General features: G+C 36.8%; 6 protein-coding genes across 16 annotated transcripts; 2 read left to right on the top strand and 4 right to left on the bottom strand.

The window, feature by feature from the left end:
* Positions 1 to 1,790: 1,790 nt before the first annotated feature.
* On the bottom strand, positions 1,791 to 4,738 carry LOC124184246 (protein saal1). 6 transcript variants are annotated; one of them, XM_046573761.1, is made up of 7 exons: positions 4,103 to 4,738; positions 3,479 to 3,684; positions 3,208 to 3,363; positions 2,846 to 3,119; positions 2,462 to 2,766; positions 2,308 to 2,374; positions 1,791 to 2,227 (listed from the first exon to the last, which is right to left on the bottom strand). In XM_046573761.1, the coding sequence occupies exons 1-7, from the start codon at positions 4,122 to 4,124 to the stop codon at positions 1,980 to 1,982; spliced, it is 1,278 nt and encodes a 425-aa protein (XP_046429717.1). In that variant the 5' UTR covers positions 4,125 to 4,738; the 3' UTR covers positions 1,791 to 1,979. The 6 variants fall into 6 exon arrangements, with proteins under 6 accessions (XP_046429717.1, XP_046429712.1, XP_046429713.1 ...); XM_046573756.1 differs by having other exon boundaries at positions 2,308 to 2,766; positions 4,103 to 4,729; XM_046573757.1 differs by having other exon boundaries at positions 2,308 to 2,766; positions 3,756 to 4,727.
* Positions 4,739 to 5,215: 477 nt separating this feature from the next.
* On the bottom strand, positions 5,216 to 11,766 carry LOC124184238 (putative helicase MOV-10). 6 transcript variants are annotated; one of them, XM_046573718.1, is made up of 13 exons: positions 11,117 to 11,766; positions 10,665 to 10,941; positions 10,311 to 10,484; positions 9,768 to 10,214; positions 9,488 to 9,649; positions 9,195 to 9,351; positions 8,837 to 8,973; positions 8,621 to 8,743; positions 8,099 to 8,310; positions 7,701 to 7,986; positions 7,303 to 7,597; positions 6,799 to 7,159; positions 5,216 to 6,696 (listed from the first exon to the last, which is right to left on the bottom strand). In XM_046573718.1, the coding sequence occupies exons 3-13, from the start codon at positions 10,334 to 10,336 to the stop codon at positions 6,401 to 6,403; spliced, it is 2,502 nt and encodes an 833-aa protein (XP_046429674.1). In that variant the 5' UTR covers positions 10,337 to 10,484; positions 10,665 to 10,941; positions 11,117 to 11,766; the 3' UTR covers positions 5,216 to 6,400. The 6 variants fall into 6 exon arrangements, with proteins under 6 accessions (XP_046429674.1, XP_046429676.1, XP_046429679.1 ...); XM_046573720.1 differs by lacking the exon at positions 10,665 to 10,941; XM_046573723.1 differs by lacking the exon at positions 10,665 to 10,941 and having other exon boundaries at positions 10,311 to 10,403.
* A 33-nt stretch (positions 11,767 to 11,799) lies between these two features.
* LOC124184257 (growth arrest and DNA damage-inducible proteins-interacting protein 1) lies at positions 11,800 to 13,116 on the top strand. Its single transcript, XM_046573780.1, has 2 exons — positions 11,800 to 12,564; positions 12,665 to 13,116. The coding sequence occupies exons 1-2, from the start codon at positions 12,089 to 12,091 to the stop codon at positions 13,005 to 13,007; spliced, it is 819 nt and encodes a 272-aa protein (XP_046429736.1). The 5' UTR covers positions 11,800 to 12,088; the 3' UTR covers positions 13,008 to 13,116.
* Positions 13,117 to 13,130: 14 nt separating this feature from the next.
* LOC124184262 lies at positions 13,131 to 18,716 on the bottom strand. Its single transcript, XM_046573786.1, has 5 exons — positions 17,709 to 18,716; positions 16,806 to 17,142; positions 14,315 to 14,566; positions 13,925 to 14,187; positions 13,131 to 13,795 (listed from the first exon to the last, which is right to left on the bottom strand). Exons 1-5 carry the CDS (start codon positions 18,367 to 18,369, stop codon positions 13,590 to 13,592), a joined length of 1,719 nt encoding a protein of 572 aa, XP_046429742.1. The 5' UTR covers positions 18,370 to 18,716; the 3' UTR covers positions 13,131 to 13,589.
* A 494-nt stretch (positions 18,717 to 19,210) lies between these two features.
* LOC124184258 (protein ILRUN) lies at positions 19,211 to 21,174 on the top strand. Its single transcript, XM_046573782.1, has 3 exons — positions 19,211 to 19,799; positions 20,052 to 20,401; positions 20,517 to 21,174. Exons 1-3 carry the CDS (start codon positions 19,642 to 19,644, stop codon positions 20,621 to 20,623), a joined length of 615 nt encoding a protein of 204 aa, XP_046429738.1. The 5' UTR covers positions 19,211 to 19,641; the 3' UTR covers positions 20,624 to 21,174.
* LOC124184253 (thymidylate synthase) lies at positions 21,124 to 23,157 on the bottom strand. Its single transcript, XM_046573776.1, has 4 exons — positions 22,639 to 23,157; positions 22,303 to 22,566; positions 21,759 to 22,021; positions 21,124 to 21,676 (listed from the first exon to the last, which is right to left on the bottom strand). Exons 1-4 carry the CDS (start codon positions 22,904 to 22,906, stop codon positions 21,467 to 21,469), a joined length of 1,005 nt encoding a protein of 334 aa, XP_046429732.1. The 5' UTR covers positions 22,907 to 23,157; the 3' UTR covers positions 21,124 to 21,466.
* Between the last annotated feature and the right edge of the window lie 135 nt (positions 23,158 to 23,292).

Raw genomic sequence — 23,292 nt, 5'->3', positions numbered from 1 at the left:
TTGACAAATTTCAAGTTTTCCTCATGAGAAGATCTGGCAACATGGTGACCACTAGTCAGTGAAAACTGGGAAGTCAGAAAATTTACAAAACAGCTAGGGAATTGAGGGAATTTTGCGGCAGTCTGAAACGTAAAAGAATAAATCTTCCCCCATGGAGAAACAAAAGTCAAAAATTTGTTTTCTGCAATTGTTTGTTTCCATGATGACTAAATAATCACAAATGTGTTTCTGAATACTGATTCATTCGAAAATTTATTCTATAACTACTATAATCGGCAATATTGATTTGAATTTTAGTCAGAGAAAACTTGCAATTTTGTCAGGGAAAGTTGCAGCAATTTTTTCGACTATTTTTAGTGGCCACTATGGATGATCTGAAGAGGGTATTTTGCGCAAATGATGTTTCAAATGACATAGAGTAAACGTTGATCTCTTCAAATGAAAACTGTTCCTGAAAGAATGGAGTGCTAAAATGTGCATAACATAACTTTCATGAAATTATATGTGCGACTGTACTTTCGATTATTTATTTTACTTATTTATTTTTTATTTACTTGACGGGACAAGCCTGACATACAAAGAAAACAATCTCGAAATAACCATGAAGCTGCAACGGTACGTTATTCGTGTCTGAGTATACACTTGGAAGACACTTTTACAATTGCGATTTTGTAGAAATTATGTTACAATGTCAAAATCCACTAGGGCGCCCCCTTAAGCAAAATTCCAGACACGCCATAATGTCTCAATTTCGTAATTAACAGATTTATATTAACCAGACCAAAAGCCTTTGCCAAGTCAGTATGCATAGAATCTATAATTCTATTTGCGATATTATTAACAAAAGAATCAACATGAACAACCAGATTCGTCAAAGTTGATCAACGGCCTGTGAAACCATGTTGTTCTGAAATAATACATTTCCTCAAATGGGTGTATACTATCAGGCCTGGTTAGTGAAATATTAGCAATACAATCATTATAATCAAAATTTGATACAGTTTCACTCAGATCATCGTCATTATACACACTGCCAAACTTTAATGCGAACAGTTTAGCTATACTTTGTCCATTTTCGGGGATTTCACAATCATGATGCATTATTACCGGAATCGAACCTTTTCCGTTTATCAAACTAACATATTTATACAATTTCTTACAGTCGGCAGTCGATGCTGCTTCGGTTTCACTAACAAGGCTAGATTCATCTCTCTGGGAGAGAATTTTATACAAAGCTCTCAACTTCCTGAATAAGCCATGATAATAATCAGATTTATAAAACTTATAAAATTTACACATTTTCTGTTTCTCCTTTATATTACGAATCACCTCTTTGGAGAACTATTTTGGGAAAGTACTATTCCCAACCATAATCTTAGGAATATGTTTACTAATAACATCAGTGATAATACTGTTGGTGTTCTTAACTAGATCATCAATACTATTTGTTTCAACAGAGAAATTTGGCAAATTTTCTTTCGACAACTCCAATGATATAACATTATAATCAGCCCACTTAGTCATAATACAATTCCCTGAAATCTCTGACCTTCCTCATGCTTTCTGGAAACCTTGATTTCAAGGATCAAGTGGAAGTAATCTCAGTCGAATATAGCATGATTTTATACCTGACATTCAGCATTTACGATATTTGTAAATATTATATCTCAAGATATTTCTTGAAACATTTATACTCTCTTAATTATGAATTGATTATGAAATTTATATTTTTGTACTTTGTATTTGCACATAATACTATTTTCGCAAGGCGTAATTAGATATTCAGCATCTTCGGACACGAATCTTTTATTAAAGACAAGTAATATTCTATTGATAATAGGATTTCGATCTTCTATGGTTCATCATTTCATAAATTAATATTCTATGCAATTGTTTAAAATACAATGCACACGGTATCGATAAACAAAAATTTTTGCTATATTATTTTGTACACATTAATATAACTGATCATTTTTCAACTAATTTAGAGATTCACTCGCTATTATTAGTTTCTCCATTATATCAGTACTCGTTCGTGGGTGCGTTATGGTTGTATCCATAATGTATTTAACGATACTATCTTCACACATTTGTAGAACGTCTTGCAGGTGTTCCACTTCGGACATAGCTAATATTTTAAACCAATATTTCTCCAAATACTCGGAAAGTTCTCTCTCATTGTTTTCACTTTTGTCGCTGTCTGTTTCTGAATCAGGTGATTGGTTTCCTGCAAAAAAAAAAAATTATAAACAAACAACATAATCAAAGATAATTCTCTAAACCCATGAAAATTATTTTATAACTCACCTGATTTCAGGTAAAACAGGATTGTCACTATGATAAATATGAATTCGGGCCCCACGGGTAATTTGTGCTGTTGGAAACTTAGAATCAATTTCACACAGTCGCGTATACACACGGCTGATAATTCATCCAAAGGTAATAAATTGTGAGACTTTACATAAGGCTGTAGTATCCTGAGTAGTATATCGAGGACACCAACAAAATGATTACTGTATTGCTCTTCACCCAAAATAAGGTAATTGTCTTCTAATAAATTGTCCAGAATGGTGAGCCAATTTTCAATAACTCTGAGCTCTGATCTCGTGTGATTTCCATCTTGCTTGGGTATCAATTGCTTGAATGATTCTATCAGAGCTGGAAGTAGTTCGTCGACACCCATAAGAGATTCTATCAAGTCTTCATCTGACAAGTCCGTGGTTGAAATTGCTTGTATCAGATCTATAGCAGCTATTAGTAAATCATCTGTAAAATATAGCACAGTTGATATTACAATTATGAAGGAATTGATTGACTGTAGAAAGCCATTGGCCATTAAATTTACCATTGGTTGAACTGTTTAGGATAAAAACTAAAGATGATCCAAGTACTTCGTAATTCTTGAAGTGTTCCAACCATGGTGAAATCACATCCCTCCTTTCCTGTAGTTGAATATCCCATACAGCAACTCGCAACAGTCTTAAGAGTTGAATTAGCGTTTCCGGATCATCAGTTGATAATAAATTAAAAAGCAAAGAAACTAATTCCTGTCTTTCTGCTACAGTTTGTATCAGGTTCGACTGGCAACACATATTTCCAAGAATCCCCATAAGAATTTCCTGTAAATAGAAAAAAAGTAAATCATTGTCATCAGGTGATATATAAAAAGAATAGCTAGCACTAGATGATATTAAAATATAAACAAACCGTCAATCTGGGCTCACTGCTAACATTGAATGATACTTCAACAATTTTTAAGAAATCACATTTTTCTAGAAATATCGTCACATCTTTTTCCGTGGTCATGTCCCATAAGAGGCAAAGCTCGGATTCCAATGTATCTGACCATCCTGTTTCGCATACCTGGAGAAACAATTACAGTAGCAGGCGAGAGAATACTTACAATTTGACTTGTTTGTTAGGAATTGACTTTGATAAATTATAAGGTAAGAGATGTTGGATTGAGTAAAGTTTTTACATTTGAAAGTGATATCAAGACATTTATTGTCCATTTGGCACTATACGAGGTGTCACCAATTGTATCTCCTCTCAGTGTTTCCATCTCAGATTCACTTATATCACTTGCATCCATCATAACTGCCCTTAGACACACTGGACAATCCTCTTCACTATAACTACTACTACTACAAATACCATCATCCACATCATCCATAGCGCTCTTGTCTGTAAATTAATCAATGGTAAAGAAATAGCTTATGCAGAAAGTCAAATCAAAATAAGATACACAGACTCACTAGTGGTTGTCAACTTCTCAATTTATCAGATTATATTTCGTGCGAAAAGTAAGGCTATAAAATACTGAATTTTATTATATTCTAACCTATTGTAAAGGGGTTGCAGACACGTTTGTAGTTTTCGTTGTTTTATTTAGTTATCAATTGGAAAATAAATTACTTTACAATTGGTATTAGTCTTTAATAGAATCTGCAGTTTGTCACTCTACTAATAGTTCCATGTTATAAATGAGCCGTCACTGCAAAGCGGATTATAAAAGAGGATTATGACTGATTCGCAGTAATCTCTATCTAATCCCACTGATCTCTGTAGTCAGTGTCTAGTGCTCTTTGAGTTAAATACATACTGGAATAATAATACTGGAACATGACTGGAACGCTCACTGCACGGCTCGGGCTTCGTGCATAAAAAACAATACAGAATCAAGCATGTGTGGTCGTATATGTACATAGAGTAACGTTTTGGTATATATGATTTCCTGGGCCCAAAGTTCTTATTATCGCCATAGGTAGCGCTATTAGGGGTTTAAGCTTTCTTGTTACGTCTACTGGCGGCGCTGCGAGCGTGTATGTACGTATAGAGATTTGCATAGCACTGATAAGTGTGTGTTAAGTTTGCACGAAGTGAGTACGGCTGGATTTCCGGAGAGAGAGAAGTATCCTTGGAGATCTCGGAGGTGAAGTGCTGTCTCTCTTGCACCGGTACAGTCTTTCAAAAAACTTGTACACCGGCGTTCATTACCCCTTTCGCACGTGTTTTCTTTTGCAAATCAGTGATATTATTTTTTGCTCTCGACTGACCCACGCACGCGGAATCGCTAGTGGAAAGAGACAGTACTTCACCTCCAAGCTATCCCCGCCCCTCGCCAGAATCTCCACTACCCAGTTGCCGCTGCACTATTGTGTTATATTCCAATGGTGTACACCGTGTATACCGCCGCCGTGCGAAACCATACTTATACGTGCGAAACTAATATTGATGGGATGGCAACTTTGAATTTAATCGAGAAAATCGACTTTTCGTTGAAAATCATGTAAAAATAATCGATTATTCAGAATTGATCTACTCGCTTCAAGTCGATCGGGATCGACTTTCAAGTGATGTTTTTTCGATTTTTTTATCTTCATCTGATGATAGGTAGCAAAGAAATTCTTTCTCTTGGCACCTATACTAAAATACCAATCAAAACGCTGTCTTTCAAAATATTATTCCGTTGTACTGGTTATACTGTTAGTCAATAGTTGATAACCATGGTGTATGATTTATATCGCCTGTATAAAATATATTAAATCGATAATTCAGTCTATGCGATAATTATTAAAATTTTTCCACAAGTTGACTTTCATCAAAAGGTCGACTTTCAGAGATGATTAATCGATTTCGAATGTTGAAACATTCAAAATCAATCGAAAAGTGTATGTTTTCTATCCAACAAAATCACTCGTAATTATTTTTTTGTAACATTCTCTTATTTAACCAGTACAAAAGATGTCGTTATAAGTTTAACGATATAAAAAAGTAATGCCATGAACTGGGCAATAATTTTTACATTATAAAGTCATACATCATATAAAAAATAACTTGTATACACAAAGCAGTTGCGAAATGTTGCTCAACTCTTTGACGTAAATGTTGGAGGGTTTCATTGAACGTGATTAAAATCGTCTTATCATTAGGTACGAATATTCGCGATTTTAACATAACACACAAATTTTGCGTAAAATTTTTTTCAAACCATAATATGCCAAATAGGCTATATAAGACTAAGGTACCACAAAATGCTAGCCTAAATTTTAAAAAATCTGTATCTCTATCGCTATCTCTTTTCCTCAATAACGAATACTTCAAATAATGTGTATAGGAGCTTATCATCGTACATGATGAATGTCACACAGCAGATTGTAGGAAACAATAATAATGGCGAGTATAAAGTCAATAATAATATTAAGTATAATTAGTCGGGTAATATTCACATGTATTTCCCTAGCCACTTTGATGAAACATGCGGAGAAGTTCTAAATTTACGAAAATCATAAAATTTCGTGATTTTCCAAGATTCAGTGTTTATGATCCTTGACTGCGTCATGATATACTGTTTAGCAGTAAGCATCTAGAAATTGAATATTGTGTATGTTTACGGATAATACACACGGTGAAATCTATTATTGAATCAAAGAGATCACATTCTTTTAAATAGAATCGATCATATAATCATTCGTATCTTTCTTAAACTTTCTTACAATTAGTAATTATATATTATAAACGTAATTTCATCTACGTAAAAAATTTGTGCTTTTGGACCAGGTTCGTTTACCACTACAACCTATTCGCCAAACATAGGAAAATGCGTTCGTTTTAACATCACTGTTGTATACTTCGCACCATAAATAATATACGCAAACCTCCAAGATTTTCGCTCACGAGTAAAACGTATTATTCAAAATGATTAGAAAATCTACAGTGAAATAACTTATTTTTGTAATTTCTTGGTGAAGGTTTAACAGATTTAAAAAATGTTATCATACGACGTCACCGTACATGAATACTCAACCAAAGAAACACCAAACGTGACTTCATGAGAACCATCGTGGTTAAGACAGTATAATGTATCACATTTCAAATCCTAATCGTTTACAATTATACATCAAACGTCCGATAACCGTATCTTCTCTAATCCCAGTGACACATCATTAAGATCATATTCATTGCTAGAAGTTGTAGATTCACTCGAATCATCGAGATCAAAACTAGTATCGAGAATATCTTTTATAGATCTAATATGTAATACTTCGTCCGCTGGTGATGGATCAGAAATTGAAGATAAGCTGCCACTTTTGCTTGGCGGTATATGTCCATCGGTACTTGAAAAATTGCTGGCTGTGTCCTGTAATTCTGAATCCGTTGTTGAATTACTGTTTGACGCGCTGGTTACACCAGAATCTGAAGAGAGAAAAATTAAAAATGATTAAAGAAATTCCATTCATCGCTATGTTTTAAAAAGATTCAGATGTAATTCTTTGACGACTCATAAATGATATTTACCAGACGTGAACTGAGGAGAAGAGGCAAGGTCTTTGTTGACTCTTGGCATTCTTGCCCTCCTTCTTGGGATAAGATTCTCTGAGAATTGGCAGTTTTCAAATTTATGGATGACTGAAGTGTCTATGTCTGGGAATTGGAAATCTTGATCACTGACTGGCTGTGGAACATATTTTTTGGCAATGAGTTTCTTTTTCTCTCCGTTCGTAAGTTTTTGTTTAGGATAAAAACGTGCACCAGTGTATGCATTATTATCCCTGCAATATTTTATTAACTTATCCCAGTAGGGGTCGACCTGTAAGATACGTTGATTTCCTACTGTAATCAGTAGAGATTTTGCTCTTGTAATAGCTACGTTGAATCTCTGTGAAAAAAGACACGTCATTAAGGCACACTTATTTTAAAAGTTTAAAATTAGGTAAGTGTTAAAGGTTAATTATCAATCGTGATCGGATTCTAAAAAAAAAACGAGGGTGTTAATGCAAGTTTTTATTACACATAGCATACCTTGGGATTTGATAGAAAGCCTAGATGTTCCCTTCCGTTGTGTTTAACCATGAGCGATCTCACTGTAGACATAATAATGACGTCCCTTTCTTGGCCTTGAAAGATTTCTACAGTTCCTACAGATATTTCGTCCCAATTTCTTTTTTCTAACTCTTGATGTATTTTATTTCTTTGAAGTTTATATGGCGTAACAATGCCAATATCTTTTTGTTCTAATTTGCGATTTCCAAGTTTAGTGCCAATCAAATTCTCGAGGTACACCATTATTACATTGACCTCTGCCATGTTGTATATGCTGTAAATTTAATTGTTCCTTGGTTAAATACTGTTAGACAATTTGAAAAACACACACATGAGTAGATTCAAAATTCTTGCTTAAGTAATTAATTTCAAATCACCTTGGTGAGTTGGAATTTCTACATTCCTGCCCATTTACAGCATGAAAAATAAGGGGAAAAGATTTGTTTATCAATTTTTTGAAACCCAGTGCTCTATTTATATCTGCACTTATTCCACACTGCTGAAGCTCGTCATCATAGAACAGGATGTTGGGTACGTGTAGTATAAATTTATTGCTTCTGAAGTTTCGCACAAGTTTTGTGATGTATTTTGGGTTATACTTTCCAGACTGATCTTTTTTGTATGGTGAGCATTGCTTCATTAGCCGTTCCAACATTGATTTTGCTTAAAGAGAAAATAAATGTTTTAATATGAAATTGAAAGATGTTGGAACCACTGCGAATCATTATGAATATGCCGTTATTACGAGTAGACTGGATTTAATTAGTTGATTTACCTAATGTTTCTGGTGTTCTCATAGCAATGCTTGGTCCCAGCTGCATTGGATCACCAGCAATAACTAGTTGACCTTGAAGGCGTCCTTTATGGGAAGAATCGGCACTGCTCATGAGACCTAATGGAATTAACGTTTCAGGTTCGGTTGCCTGACCCCCCTCGTCTATAAACACGTAAGCGAAATGGTTTTCCCACAATTTCAACGCGAGTAATCTGCAAATTCAATTAAATAAATACATTTTAAAACGGGCCATAATTACCAAACTCATCAACTATAAATTAACTATAAATCTCTGGAAACATCTATCACTCCAAAATCATAATGAGGTTAAAGTTAGTACCGTTAATGTAATGAAATACTGAACAGAAAAACAAAAATATCAGGCAACTTTAGAACGATCTGAGGATGTTGAATCTAAAAAATATGGGTACGTTTGCCATTGTTACAATTTACCATTTATTGTTATATTAACATTGTGAACTTCATCCTCATAAACTACAATGAGAGTAAATTAACACATACCTAGCGCATGACATAAGAGTAACCACTACAATACGCCTCAACATGAGGAGTTCCTTTGGCAAAAATATCTTTTCCCCATCGACAAAGTTAGAGCACGGTTGGATTTCTTCGTCCACGTCATCCCTGTTAATTATCCATAATATAAAATACCTTCGTTTGTAGTGACTGGCTTGCTGTAGAGGTAAATTAGTTGCCTACTTGAGAGAAAGGACCTACCAGTTTCGTGACGACCCATACATGCGATAAACGTCTTGTTCAGGAATGTTTTTCAATAACCTTTTTAAAATTTCATCTGCAGCTGCGTTCGATGGTGTGCAAATCAGAATATGATTCGAAGGGTTGAGTTTCCATATCTGTTCAATTTGACATCAAATATAGGTATATTAAGTAATGATTGCCTTTTTTTGTCGTACATTACCTCAAATAGCTAAAGTAGCTGAATTTTGTTTCCTCGTGTAATGTTACATTAAAAATACAAATTTTAATCTCATGACTCATAATGGAAACAAATAATATCAGAAGCTTGTTCGTTTCAAAATATTACTTTCAATTTGTTCTTAAACGAAATATTTACTTGAGAAATAGCTTCAACAAGGGTCGCTGTTTTTCCAGTTCCAGGAGGGCCAAATAAAATGTAAGGGGCTGGATGGGCCGTTCTAGCGATAATGTTACGAATCGCTTGTTTCTGTTCGACATTAGTGGCAATATTCTTATCAAACCAAGTAAGTTCTCTGAAAATTTCAAACATGAGCACAAATACTGAATTATACAAAGCTCAGTCTTAAATCTGAAGTATTATATTCTGTTAAATACTGATCAACCCATTGATGAATTTTTATTTTCCTATTACTGTCCATAGAAACTTACTTGGATAAGTTGTTATAGCAGGTTCTGATTTCTGGGAACAAAGCAGGCACTAACTGATTTATTTCAACTAATTCAATGGCATAGTGACTACACTGTAAAGTTCTCCTTGGTAACAAGAATTTGATATCATACAGGTTTTCTTCATTAAATTTCTTGGAAAATCTATAATGCAATTAGACAATCAGTTTCAATATCTCTTAAATCATTATATCGGATAATGGAGTATATAACTCAGCATGCTGATCAATTGCTCACAAGTGGAAATAGAGGCCTTACTTACTTGGCCGGCGCTACGATTTTCACGTATTTCTCACCGATGAAAGATATAGATGAAATCCAACAATTACTGTCGTCTGTTTTACGCAATAGAACTTCGTCATATAACTGCAATGACGGTCGGTCTTCGCCTAGTCCTGGCACGTAAATTTGAAAGTCTTGTCCACTGAGGCATTTTTTTATTTTTTGATCTTTCAAATCATACATTTTCATTTCAAGCTCTCTATTATATTCTTCCATGTACAACAGCAGTTTCAGGTGATTGATGTAAGAATAGGATTGAATATCCCTCTCGCTGATCACTTTTTTTATCATTTCCAAATAAACTTCCTGTTTATCATTAATTTCAGTAAAGTGTTTCATCCCGTTCTCAAAAACTTTTCGCAAATCCTTCGGTATCCTATAAGGTTTGAGCTTCAATTCTGGAGCCATACCAACTACCGTCAGGCCGCTGAAATAATATATTTGATAATATTAATTTCATAATTTTCACCCTGTTGTACGAAATACAAAATAAATTCAGAGAAAGAGTTATGGTTCTACATACGATTTTTTTGGTCCTCGTGGTGACATTCTTATTTCTTACGAATTCTTGCTGTTGCAAAATTAATCAGAATTGATCCGTCGTTTTGGTCCTAGCCTTTGGTGGATAAAAATTTTTAATTGTCACAGTCGGTCAGCAATATTCCTCCAAGCTTAAAATAATGTGCCTTGGGTTTACCTGACATTAATAAAATAGTATTACTAAGAAAGTTATAAGAATGAGTTTGAGGAAAAAAGTGTTTACAGGTTAAATTTAGCATAAATTAATTATTTAATTATAATATAAATATGTCTATGCTGAAAAGATTTAGATTCAAAGTTTATCTATAAAATGTTAATTTTATTCGCAGTTAAATACCTTTATGAAAAGGAGTTACACGAACTTGACAACATACGACGCTTGAATTGAAATCTTATTTGTAACAGTTGAAACTGTCAATTGGCTATCTCTGTTGAGATGAAGAGGAAGGCCTAAGGATGGATTTTATTGGCCAAATATGACATGACAATCGAGTCGATGCAAATAAATGAATAAAAATTCATGTAGTAAAATGACGGTAAAAACGGAGGATTCCCAACCTGATGCTATGCAACCTTATGCAGGCGAACACCTCAAGTTTCTAGTCAGACTGCAACTGTCGGAAATTCATGGAAAATTATAGGAATTGTCCCGACTAGTACTTCGTGTGGACACATAGAACAAACTTAATTCGGAAATTGGGTCATTCAAAATAACTTGAAAATTTTCGAATGTTTCCTTCCAACTAAACACACTTTAACGTTGTGAAAAAAATTCTAATTTCTCATCACCTGGCAAATTTCGCTTACGTAGCTACCTTTTTTATCCTCCTTCATATATATATATATATATATGTATATATATATACGCGGTACGCGCCGAATGTGAATTACCTATTTTCTTGGCATTTCTATTGGCAAAAAACTAGATAGAAAGATACTGTGGCAGCATTTTTGCAAGGTCCCTAGATTAGACAGGTCAAGACACGCGTGGGCAAAAAAATTAGTGAGAATGCGTCAAAAGTTTCGTATGACAATGAATGCTTTCCGTTGAGAGCACAATATCACACGGTGTAAACATTTCTGGTCTATTTGTTTGCCCGGATTGGCCGATTACAATAGAAATTTGTACACCGTGTCACGCTGTGCTCTAAATGGAAAGCACTCGGTGTAGTTCTGATTCCTGACCTGTCACAATGATTAACCTCAAAATATATACGTGCCTCTATTTATTTGGTGAACGTTAGGACACTAAGGGCGCAACTCCTTAATGCTTAACCTCAAAAAATTGGTTGATGCGGTAATGTAAGTTTGATATTTTTTGGGCGAACGCGCATAGAAAGTTTTGCCCACGTTGTAGTGAGAAAAACTGGAACGCGCGTGTCTTGACCTGGATAATCTAGGGCACCTTGCATTTTTGCTGCTCGTGAAAATGCAAACTTCGCAGGCCTCGTGGGGACATCTATGTCTCAGTCAGTAGCAGAACAGCATTTTCTCGTCGGCCATCGTCTACGGAATCATAGATGATTAAAACTTGTTGTTTTCGATAATAAATCAATAGTTATTATCAAACTAGACAGCATTATAAATATCTATAGAAAAATTAGATATCTCAATCTCCATGATATGGAAATAACGGTAAACTGATAATCAACACTTGCCATTGAAGATCTGTTTGTGTCATAACCTGCTTTTTTGAGGTTAAAACTTAGGTTAGAATTCGTTCAAAACTTACGAAGTCGCCGTGTCTTAAGGCTGTGAAAAATGAATGTGATGTTATCTCGTAACGGGTGCGTCGCTTCACTGCTACCAAGAATATTTTCAAGAAGATTCGCTGCAACAAATGCCGACGAAGTGTCTAACAAAGATGATCTCGATATTGAAACACTGAACGAGCAATTCGACTTACCCGAAGGCACCCAAGGTTTGACCGAGGAAGAAATTGAGCAAAAGAGAAACAAGTCCAGGCTTAATGCTCCTCACAGAAACATTTTGTTTGACAAATGTCCTCAATATGATCCAATACAGTCTTTTCATACCTCAGTTAAATATAAGCAAAGAATAGTTGGAAGGTACGGTATAGAGGCTAGCAACGTACCTATTGGAATTGCCTGGCCGACGAAGGAAGAAGTTGCAGATAGGAAGGAATATGAATCAGTCTTATACCCAGAAACAATTTATGAAATGTGGGATAAGATCGCCAAGAAGAATGTTGAGTTGGCAGAAAGTATCAGAGCCAGGTAATGCATTCAGATTATGAATACAATCGATAAGGAAAATTTTGTGTCTGAAAACCACATGTTGTTATCAGGATTACCATTTTTTATTTTCTTAATATAGGGATGAAGCTGTAGCTCAAAATGTAATGAAACTAGATAAATGGACTGCAGACTTAAATGCCAAGATAGCTAAGAAAGAAGCGGAGATAGCGGCAGCCAGGGAGAGAAAAGAACGTCTGATAGAAGAAGTCAGACGTCATTTTGGCTACAAAATCCATCCCAATGATGAGAGATTTAAGGAGATGCTTGCTCAGAAAGACAAAGAGGATAGAAAACAGAAGAAGTTGGCTAAAAAACAAGCCAAAGAACAGCAGTTGATGGCCAAGCTTGCTAAAAAAAATAAAGAGGAGAAAACAAAAGGAAATAAAAGACAAGATAATGAAGTTAATGAAGATGCTGAGTGATTCCCGAAGTGTTGTACAGAAATAAATGAAAGGCAATACGTAGATTGACAAGAAATGCGGTAACAGGAGCTTGTATTTAATAAATTTGATGCATCTGTGAAATTGTAAATGTTATATTTTCTTTGCTAATACAAAAACATTACACACAGTTTTTTGTAGGGACTAGGAGAAACCATCATAGTAATATTTAATAATAAATTATGTTTCAAGACACATCCAGGCACTGTACGTCGCATTGGTTTGGCTACGAATGAGAGTGAACATAAACTGATTAACATACTTTACAAATCAGCCACGGTACTGAATATTTAAATAAATAATAGACTGGTGTATGCGCCAGAGGTGAAGTAAAGTGAATTGAGGGTACTTAGACGATCAGCTCTTGTTGTTTAAAATGCACGTCGTGTTTTGATTGTCCGCTATGTCTGTGCAGGCAGTTAAGTCCTTGAGTCCAGAATTTAGGATTACCGAGAGACCCCCTTGTTTCAAGGATAAACCAGTATCAAAATTATCCACCATTTGAACGTCCTGGATCCATGATTCCTCCAGAAGAATTACACGGATTTTTCCCTTCTCTGTATGTCAGGCTGATTGCAGCTGCGACGGGGATGTCAATTCATAAAACTGGAAGCTCAGTTCTTCACCAAAAAGATTCTCTGGCATAATGGTTTCCGATTCCACCATATTCAGCCCTAGAGTCGTCGGATTTAGGTCCGTTACCAGATAACCCTCACCAATTAGTCCACACTCTTCTGCCACTACTTCTTTGGATACTGGGTTTAGAAAGTCTGAGGAAAGGCAATATTTGAGATATAAAGAGGAAGGAATTTGTGCTTATTTTCTACAGGCCCATATTCTTGGAATAACTTTTGCCTAACTCTACTTGGTATGTTTAAGAGATTTTTTATTCCATTTACCAGTTTCTTTGAGGTGATAGTGTTGCTCCGATTGACTATTCTGCTGATTTTGTTGGATAGTATTGTGGTCGCCGTTATTCGGTATAACCATAGGCACAAGGTATTGCACCTCAACTTCTCTTTTTATCCCGCTAAGTATTTGCTCAGCGCAATGCTCCAGAGTGACAGTATTAATTATTTCGTTATTCTCTTCGGGTTGCTGAATGCTTGCTGTTGCAGCCGCGATTTCGTCCATTGTAACAACCTGATTGATCAGCTGAGACCTGCAATCGTATTTTAAACATATACAAGAAATAAAAATTCTCGCTCAAATGATAAAAAAAAAATGTCAAAATCTTCCGGCCATTTTCTTTAGTTTATTTTTTACACGAAATTACGTTCAACACTTACCGTAAATTATTGCTGTTTTTTCGATAACTATTGTCTTGCCCGTTTTTCGCTACAAATTGCCGCGTCAAAGTACTGCCTCCCATCGGCGTAATTTGTCGAGGTCTTGTCTCTCCTCGATTAGCTATTGCCCAGAGGTGGCCGGCTCCGTGAGGTGCTTTCGACCCCTTACGAAAATGAGGATTTATCGATAAATTGTGCCGTACAGAGTTCTTCCAGCGATCATCGTTGCTTTTGTAGTAAGGGAAATGTTCTCTGGAACAAGCAAAAAAAAAAATAAAAAAAGATCAAGTAATTAGAAACGAAAATCAACACATGTAATACACAAAATCTGTTGCAGAAAATTATAATATTTCGAATAGGAATCGTATTGCAATGGAGAAAGAACAAGACATCGGATCCAGGATAAATCAGCTACCGAGTTCATCGAACCTTTCAAGGATTCTTTCACAAGTTCCTTTCTTCGGGATTTTTTAGGGGCGTCAAACCACGCAGCAAGGTCTCTGGAGGCGACAGGCACACGCTAGCACCCCCTTCGGTCGCCGGTCCCTGGTCCCCACTTTAATCGTTTGGAAAATCACCCTTGTACCGCGCGTAGCCGATTCTGAATGTAATTTCCTTTACCTGCCCTACACCTGCTTGCTCTCGTACCGGGACGTCACGGTCGGTTACGCGTTCGGCAATTACTAATATGGATATGTGCTGTGGGCCGTCTTCTTGTCGCGTGTCGATGCACGTGCGTTTCACGCGGGCGAATCTTATACATGACGCCAATGGTCACGTTTTTCTTTCAACCTTTGTGATGTGCGATGATCAAAATAAAGTTTTGAAAGAATTCCTCGACTCGATTGATTCTTGGTATACATATGGATGTTTTATACGTATGTATATTTTTTGTTCTTTAGTTGCACATACGCACTACCTCACTGATGTTGTTCAGGCATGTGTAACTATGTATATGTGTATAGATGTCACAGGCTCATCTACCGTTGGTTTGTAGTTTATCCTGTCGTGTATACTCATTGCGGCAATATATTTGAAAATGGTAATCAATTATCGAGGGCAGGTGATCCAAGCCATCTGTCGCATACAAGATAGAGAAATAATCGTTCGAAAGGCTGATAAACTCGATTTTTAAACGTTATCAGCTACCCCGAGCACCTCCTGTCATGTACCTACAACTTTCTGGCTTTCGTTATATTGCCAATCGAGATGACAATCTATCCCGTAACCTCGAGCCTTGTTACTTCTGCAGCATCCGCGATCGCCTGTTAACTTAAACAAATTCCGTAATCCGAGATCTTGACGATTTTCCATAAAAAGTAATCGAAACGGTTCATCGGTGTCCGTTTATTGGGTTCCCAATATTACGCCTTGTGTCAAGATTAAACATGTATGTACATTCGCGTCGTTTGAAAAAGCTATATTTATTTATTCGTGCTTATATCGTGTTTCGCAAATCTTTGACATAGTCAGTATGAAATTAAATTCCTAATCGAAATCTGGAATTAAGAAGACAAAATTTTTAACAGGGTGGCTTCTTCAATTCCATCCACTGGCAAACGAAGCCGAGATCTTGCGCAGTGTAATTTGAGATTGTTACTTAAAAATTTGAATTCATCGTTGATCCTACACACTCCTCTTTATATGTGTGCGTTTAAAAATCCAACTCTGCAACGCCGTGTAAGGCATCGCGCAGGAAAATGCGCAAATCATAACTTTCGAAAGCTCAAGACGGATCGAACAAATCCAAGCTCGAGGAAGGGGATGAGAAGGGGACCAGGGTGGGATTTACTTGTACCAGGTGGTACCAAGCCTTCGGGTTAAAGGGGTGCACATTGGTGGTAGTAGGACGTACCGGTACCAAGTAGTACCATCCTCGACTAACCGAGCTGATTCTTGCCCCTTGATCGCGTAACTGCACCGTGCCAGCGAACGAATCGTTTTTTTGTAGAAGATAGCTAGCTATGCGACATTTAGTGTAAAATGGAAACGACACGCGCAGTGATAAAATAAAAAATAAAAAATTCACGCGGTAATGCTTTGAGTGTAAAGCGGAGAAAATATTATCGCGTTATAATATAACAAATGACGTATTATACAATATATAATTCGTCCAAGTCTTTGCATCTTCCAAATATATTAATTAAACAGCATGGATGTGAAATGAAAATTACAGTACTGAGCTTGTTATTTCCTCTCACGCTAGTTTTTTTTTTCAAAGATGTCTCGTAATCTGTGATTTACAACAGCATTAAAGCGTAATTATAGATTTTTAAGATATGATAATATGTATCATCATTTGGAGGATATTACCAGTTTTTCGTTCTCGTTTTATCCGATACAATGCTGCGCACATTACATAGTAGCGCTCGAATCGAGTATCAACATAAAACACAAATTAGTAGATACTGGTAGTAGTAATAACAACAACAACAACAACAACAACAACAACAACAACAACAACAACAACAACAATATATGGTACACTTACGAAATCCATTGATAGATCGCAGAGACGGTTAGTTCTCCCCGTTCTTGTAATGCGTGCTCTATCAGCTCGGTGTAAGTAAAAGGCGGTTTCTTTGGACCACCATAACGACCAGCTCCCAAATTTCGAGCCTCATTTACCGCGTTGTAATTGTTGGGCAACGATGAGTTTGTTTCATTTTGTATATGTCCGTGCAAATTTCCGGGCCCGGAGGAAAGCCCGGCGTGAGTGTAGGGTCTCCTGATCTCGTGCACGAAGCTAGACACCGACCCTGACGACGAGGACGACGATCCGGTGCTCATCTTGTTCGTCATAAATCTATTGCTGACGTTCGACACACCTGCACGCGATTTTGCAAAGAGTATAGAATTTTTCACGTCAGTTTTTGATCGGAATTACTGCAACGTTAATGTTTATTATCGTTTGATACATTTCGTTCGTGGCTGATCGGTACATGTGCGTATTAAATATCTCTTAACGATGATTATCAAAGCAGTGATATATGTTATGCACTTGTTCGCGCACGAATTAATTCTCAAATGAATAGACTGTAATAAGCTTTGAAGTCCTTCAGTTTTAATGCAAAATGCTTCGTCGTTTCCCTCGATCTTTTCTGATAAAGCGCTGGATCACACCGTGGTCTCGATTAACTATATGTCGCTGCGGTGTGTGTAACATTCAACTTTTGCAATATCTTAACAAACGAATTCAATGAAAAATATTTTCTTCGATGTGTTTCACTCATGAGAAGCCAAACATTCCACACTTTGAGTGACCGTAGATGGATGACAAAGATTGTAAGCGAACGATTGTTTACAATAACGTATACAAATGTTAAGAAAAAAATAAAAATAAAATAAATGAAAACAGAAAATAGGTCGAGATATCACTTTGTTGAAAAATTACCATTTTGATTGTCTCGCGAGCCAAGAACCGAAAATTTTTCTTCCGGTGCCTCGATCAGTGAGTCGAGTTTAAAATCCAGCAACCAGGATAAATTTCCATTTTCCTGATCCTCTGCAGGCTGCGTGTTCTGGGGTATGAATACTTCGGGTGTCTGATTAACGTTGTTCGCATTTGATACGTTCGCCGTGTTCCAGTAATTAGGCATCGTCCCGTAATTATCCTGCAGTGATTGGATGTCGGAGAGAACGGTCGAATTTATAACGTTTGAATGGTGGCTGGACAAACTTGTCAAGTTTGTGCTCATACTCGACTCATCCCAGTTACCGTCGACCACCAAAACCTCGAGCCTCGCCATCGAACCGGAGCTAGAAATGTCTTCGGATGACATTGGTGAGATCCCTGCATTCGGCACGTATGTTACGGACGGGGATACCGATTTTTCGCTTGAAATTGTCGACGAAGAACCGCCGTAAATACCGTGGACGCCGTTCGAAGACAACTCGGTTAAATGATAACGTTTGTTATCGCTTTGGCAGCTGTCGTCGCAAAAATGATCCATGCCCAAATCGTCGAATACCTTTCTTTTCGCCCTCACACCCGATGATTCGGTTGTCTCTCGATTGGGCATCGCGCCGCTCGTTCCCGACGACGGCCCAATCATCATAAGGATTTTCCAACGTTTTCTTATTAACCTTGATCAATTATCCGTACAACCGAATTATAATTAGCTTATACTTTAAGGAATATTTATAGTTACGTATTTATATATATCTGTATATCGGACGCGGAGCACTGTATCAAGTTTTAACTTCAACTAGTGACAATAATTGTTACGAGGATGCCATTTCGTTTCTTCAATTATACCCGGATCTTATTTGTATCGATTTTTTTTTTCCTGCTCACCGTTCATTAACGGTACTCGACAAATATTTTACAGTCTACTAATTGAAAACACGTAAGCGTTTCTTCTTTTCTCGACACCATCGACGCGCTTTAATATCATCCGCATGCACCCTGGACTTCTTACTCGACTGTCGATTGTTTCGTATTTCTTCTCTTGCGCGGCGCGTACTTGCGGATCATGCGCAAGGTGCGTAGACGAACCGAGCGCGCCTACGTCACATCGTCTGCAACTCGTTGTGCATTACGCACGCTATAGCAGAAATCTGCATCATCAACAGTCTGCCCTTCAATCGGTAAGGAAGTACCACAAGCGGGCATTTATTCCTCGAAATTGAAATTTAATAGAAATCTTTATTTTGATTGAGGTATAATTATTCTACATTAGTCGCCACCGTTAATTTGACGGTGTCACATATATTCGAGTCAATTTTAATGGGGCATTGCATTGCACGCAGAAGTCGTTCTTAAAAGGCACCACAGGCTCAATTGCCATCTGAAGATCACGTCTCAATGATTGGAAAAATATGTATAATATATTTCTGACATTTTTCCTTGTGCCCACCTAAATGATTAGTTCGGTACGTTTCTCTCATGCGCGATAACAACTTGACCTTTGACTGTCTAATGAGCGACCCTGGTCTCTGATAAAAAAAAAAAGAAAAAAAGAAGCTACGTGCTCACGTTCGAAAACTATTGGAAGCAGATATTTGCCGCGGAGCAAAAAATTTTTTCTAATAATTTTTTTCGTTTTGAAAGCTCGTTTGTAAACGTTGCGAGGGGTCGTCTGACCAACCTTCGGCTCGACCGCGAAGTAGGTAAAGCAAACAGGCATAGAGGACAGGACAGGACAGCGGGACAGGACTAGTTAGGATAAGACGGTAAACGAAACGAACGTCACAGTCACGTCGCGCGAAGGATGACATTAAAAATTTATACCCTCGGTATTGTCAAACTAAAATAACACGAGTGCATCATTTTGAATTGCGTAACACTGTTGATGGATCAATCGAGTAAATAAAAGGAGAGAAATATGGATGTGGACAACGAATTCGATCAAAATTTGCTACAACAGTTCAGCTGTTTGGGTACGACGGACAAAGATGACCTGGTGAAACAGCTTCAAAGGTTATTGGCTGGTAGCCACCTCAACGAGGCAACGGCAGCTTTTTTCTTGGATATGAATAATTGGTAAAAATCTTCCTCAGAACCTCTACCGTCGTATGGAAAAATATATGAGAGGAGTAATCGCAGAAACTTGGCGAAACCACGACGCTAGAGAAACCTAACCTCATTATTTCGATGGCCGTATTTTGTAATGCTCCATTAATCTTTAACTTATCACTTATGAGATAAAGATTCCTCCCATCTTATACAGCTTGTAAACATTGTTTTAGTTATGGGGTAAAATTACTTTTTTAACTGTATTTCATTCTGCAACAGGAATCTTCAGGCAGCAATATGTAGCTACTTTGATTTTGAATCCCCATTCAAACTACCTTCAATGGGTTTGATATGTGATTCTACCATTGGCGAGGGTGAATCGGTCCCCCCTAATACAAAGTTTCGCAAATCTTGGCAAGTGCAAAATACAGGAACTGAAGCTTGGCCTGAAGGAGTTTATCTACAGCATACAGGCGGAGTAAAAATGGGAGATTCCAGCCCTGTAGCTGTTCCTTGCGTAGCACCAAAGACTATTCTCGAGCTGAGCGTGGAATTAGTGAGTCCAGCAGAACCTGGGGTTTACCAAAGTAAATGGAGAATGGCAACGTCAACGGGCTCTTACTTTGGTGGTAGGATTCAACGTTGAATGAAAAATTTGATATCTTGTCAACAGCATAAGAACATTTCACATTATTTTGGGACAAATGATCTCTTTTGGTGAATTTCCTTGAACGTTTGTTTCAGACGTAATCTGGGTCATAATAACTGTGTGTGAAGGAGGCACATTGGCAGTCACTCAACAGTTACACCAATTAAGTACTTCGCAGGCCAATGACGTCCAAATGTGCTAGCCTTTGTTCTCTTGTCTGCAATGCCTGAATTGTTGATAAGAAACGAAAATGTCCAGAAATATTGTCTGTTGAATTTGCTACTATGGCTATGGAATTTTTATTATGGTTTACCACACATTCGTTGTCAAGTTTTGACCTTATTTAAACTGCGATCAGTTAGTCTCCAAACTTGTAATTCCATCTCAAGGTATCAATTTTATTTTGACACAGGGGATTGTCGCATGCTAATTTTCACAGGCGTGATCAACCTGTGTTGCTAAATTCCTGTCTAATAATGTAAGCGCTAATCAAACTCACACTCTTGATTCCTGTTTAATGAAACCTGTAATTTTTAAAACTTGAGATTCTTTATACTTACAGTATGTTTGCATGTGCTTCGGTTTTTTAAAGGTATATCTCTTCTTCACGATAATTCAAAGTAATTGTATAATATAATTATGAAATGAGATTTGTATACTTGAGTGATTTTCACTAAGTCTTAATACATATTAAGAAATGAGTTTATTAAATATATAATTTTTATTAGGAAATAAAGTATACATGAAAAAATATATTATAGCACGTGATTCTATGGGTACTTCGGTAATACTTTTTGAACAATTTGAAAAGGAATAATGACGGAAATAAAATATTGACGATCAACTAGCAGCCCAATTACTGTATTAAACAATACACATCATTTCATACAAGATATGTCATTGATACATTATGCAATAGAAAGAACGTATAGAAAAATACTGATTCTCCTCTGAATAACATTAACGATTTTAGCTCCATTAGGTATTCATTTGGTTATTACCGAACTTTTTAGACCCTAGGAACGAAATTAGTATACCAGTTCTTTTACAAAGCCATATCCATGGCTATTTTTGGGTGAGGATCGTACCCGATTAGTTCAAAATCCTCTGCCTTGAACGCATCAATATCATCAACCTTTCGGATAATATTCAGCTTGGGAAACGGTCTTGGTGTCCGTTGAATCTGTCGTTCTAGGGCATTAATATGATTCAGGTAAACGTGGCAGTCACCAATTGTATGTACAAACTCACCAGGCTGTGAAAGTTAAGATTACATGAAAATTTTGCATTACCACCATAATACAATTGTAACGCAAAGAAATCAAACCGCGACAGACCTTCAATCCTGTGACATGGGCCAACATATAAGTGAGTAGAGAATAACTGGCAATGTTAAAAGGAATACCCAGACCCATATCCCCGCTCCGCTGGTACAATAAACACGATAATTCGCCATTAGACACGTACAACTGAACCAGACAATGGCAAGGTGGTAAAGCCATTATTGGGATATCCACTGGATTCCAGGCACACATTATGATTCGCCTGTCATCTGGTGAATGTTTCAATTTTTCCACAACATCTTTCAGTTGATCAATTCCTAAAACAGTTGAAATATTATTTTTAATTATTCAATTAAAGAATTGACAAACTACTTGAATGTTTCAATAGATAAATTTGAATTTCTAAATTTCTGATCAATTCTGCCGACAGTTTGGAAAAATAATTTAGCTGAAGTAGACTTTTGAAGATGATGCGGTTTTCTAAACTACAGCCTGTAACCTAGTGAAGTCCACCATCATTAATTTTCCTACAAATTATATAAAATTATAGATTGCGGGTTCTACCGTAAGAAAAATATATAATGTCACGAGTTCATACCTTTTCCTGTATAATCTGTATGCATATCTTTGTATTTAGCACCAAAATGTCTCCACTGAAAGCCGTAGACTGGCCCAAGATCGCCTTCTTCTCTATTAGTAAAACCGCAGGTGTCTAAGAATGATCGAGAACTGTTGGCGTCCCAAATTTTGACACCTCTACTCGAGAGATCTCTGGCGTCCGTTGATCCTCTAATGAACCATAGAAGTTCTTCGACAACGCCACGCCAGAAGACACATTTTGTAGTCAAGAGTGGAAAAACACCTGCAATACATCAATTAGAAATCATCTTTGTGCAATAATAATACAGTAATATTTGTGATGCGCAGCTCTTACCATCTCTAAGACTAAACCGCATTTGGGGTCCGAAAATAGACAAAGTTCCAACCCCAGTGCGATCACCCCTTTTCGTGTCACTTCGGAGAATTCGTCGCACCAAATCAAGGTATTCATATTCTTCGTGCCTTTCTGAAGTTTCAGTTGGTGAGCAAGATTTTGAGGTTTCTTCTGCAGCAACATGTTTTTCAACACTGCCGTTGGTTTCGCGTGTCGGCAAACGATAAGGGTTACCGTTTGGCCTCAATATTTCAGAGGTTTTATACATTGTTTCACCGTTCGTTCAAGCGAATTTCCAGAGATTCATTAGTATCAATTACGGATTATACATTCTACTACCAACCGTATTGTCGAATAACTTTACTGTAGCCATTTGGCGCCAATAAATAGCAAAATACACCTCAGGAACTCTGAAACGAACGGAAGTCGTGGAAAACCCCAGTCATTGTTACTATTTTGCGCATGAAATTATTCAAGTACAGTTTAACAAAGTGTAACTAAAGTCCGGATAATTAGTAAGATCAATTTTAAAGAAAAGTTCAATAGTATCAATGTACTATACTACTATTCCGTATTGCTTGGAATGTGCACGGGTTCCTTGAGGCGGGATTTATGAAATTTTGATGTGGGCAAAGTACAAAAATCAGTAGATTT

This window comes from Neodiprion fabricii, chromosome 6, assembly GCF_021155785.1.
Source record: "Neodiprion fabricii isolate iyNeoFabr1 chromosome 6, iyNeoFabr1.1, whole genome shotgun sequence".
Classification (NCBI taxonomy): Eukaryota; Metazoa; Arthropoda; class Insecta; order Hymenoptera; family Diprionidae; genus Neodiprion; species Neodiprion fabricii.
The sequence above is the reverse complement of the archived record's forward strand: the minus strand, read 5'-3'. Positions and strand labels throughout refer to the sequence as shown.

Excerpts from the sequence above, each read along its gene's own strand:
- LOC124184253 (XM_046573776.1), bottom strand. The coding sequence starts at position 22,906 with ATGTATAAAACCTCTGAAATATTGAGGCCAAACGGTAACCCTTATCGT. Across the intron at positions 22,022-22,302 it reads TACAGATTATACAGGAAAAG|GAATTGATCAACTGAAAGAT; the intron begins GTATGAACTCGT and ends CAACTGTTTTAG. Across the intron at positions 21,677-21,758 it reads CCCATGTCACAGGATTGAAG|CCTGGTGAGTTTGTACATAC; the intron begins GTCTGTCGCGGT and ends TAACTTTCACAG.
- LOC124184246 (XM_046573756.1), bottom strand. The coding sequence starts at position 4,124 with ATGTTCCAGTATTATTATTCCA. Across the intron at positions 3,364-3,478 it reads TCTTGATATCACTTTCAAAT|GTATGCGAAACAGGATGGTC; the intron begins GTAAAAACTTTA and ends TTGTTTCTCCAG. Across the intron at positions 2,228-2,307 it reads CCTGTTTTACCTGAAATCAG|GAAACCAATCACCTGATTCA; the intron begins GTGAGTTATAAA and ends TTTTTTTTGCAG.
- LOC124184262 (XM_046573786.1), bottom strand. The coding sequence starts at position 18,369 with ATGATTGGGCCGTCGTCGGGAACGAGCGGCGCGATGCCCAATCGAGAG. Across the intron at positions 14,567-16,805 it reads GCGATCTATCAATGGATTTC|AGAACATTTCCCTTACTACA; the intron begins GTAAGTGTACCA and ends TGCTTGTTCCAG. Across the intron at positions 14,188-14,314 it reads AAAAACAGCAATAATTTACG|GTCTCAGCTGATCAATCAGG; the intron begins GTAAGTGTTGAA and ends ATACGATTGCAG.
- LOC124184257 (XM_046573780.1), top strand. The coding sequence starts at position 12,089 with ATGAATGTGATGTTATCTCGTAACGGGTGCGTCGCTTCACTGCTACCA. Across the intron at positions 12,565-12,664 it reads GCAGAAAGTATCAGAGCCAG|GGATGAAGCTGTAGCTCAAA; the intron begins GTAATGCATTCA and ends TTCTTAATATAG.
- LOC124184258 (XM_046573782.1), top strand. The coding sequence starts at position 19,642 with ATGGATGTGGACAACGAATTCGATCAAAATTTGCTACAACAGTTCAGC. Across the intron at positions 19,800-20,051 it reads TTCTTGGATATGAATAATTG|GAATCTTCAGGCAGCAATAT; the intron begins GTAAAAATCTTC and ends ATTCTGCAACAG. Across the intron at positions 20,402-20,516 it reads AACGGGCTCTTACTTTGGTG|ACGTAATCTGGGTCATAATA; the intron begins GTAGGATTCAAC and ends CGTTTGTTTCAG.
- LOC124184238 (XM_046573718.1), bottom strand. The coding sequence starts at position 10,336 with ATGTCACCACGAGGACCAAAAAAATC. Across the intron at positions 9,650-9,767 it reads AAAATCGTAGCGCCGGCCAA|ATTTTCCAAGAAATTTAATG; the intron begins GTAAGTAAGGCC and ends ATTGCATTATAG. Across the intron at positions 6,697-6,798 it reads TTCTCCTCAGTTCACGTCTG|ATTCTGGTGTAACCAGCGCG; the intron begins GTAAATATCATT and ends TTCTCTCTTCAG.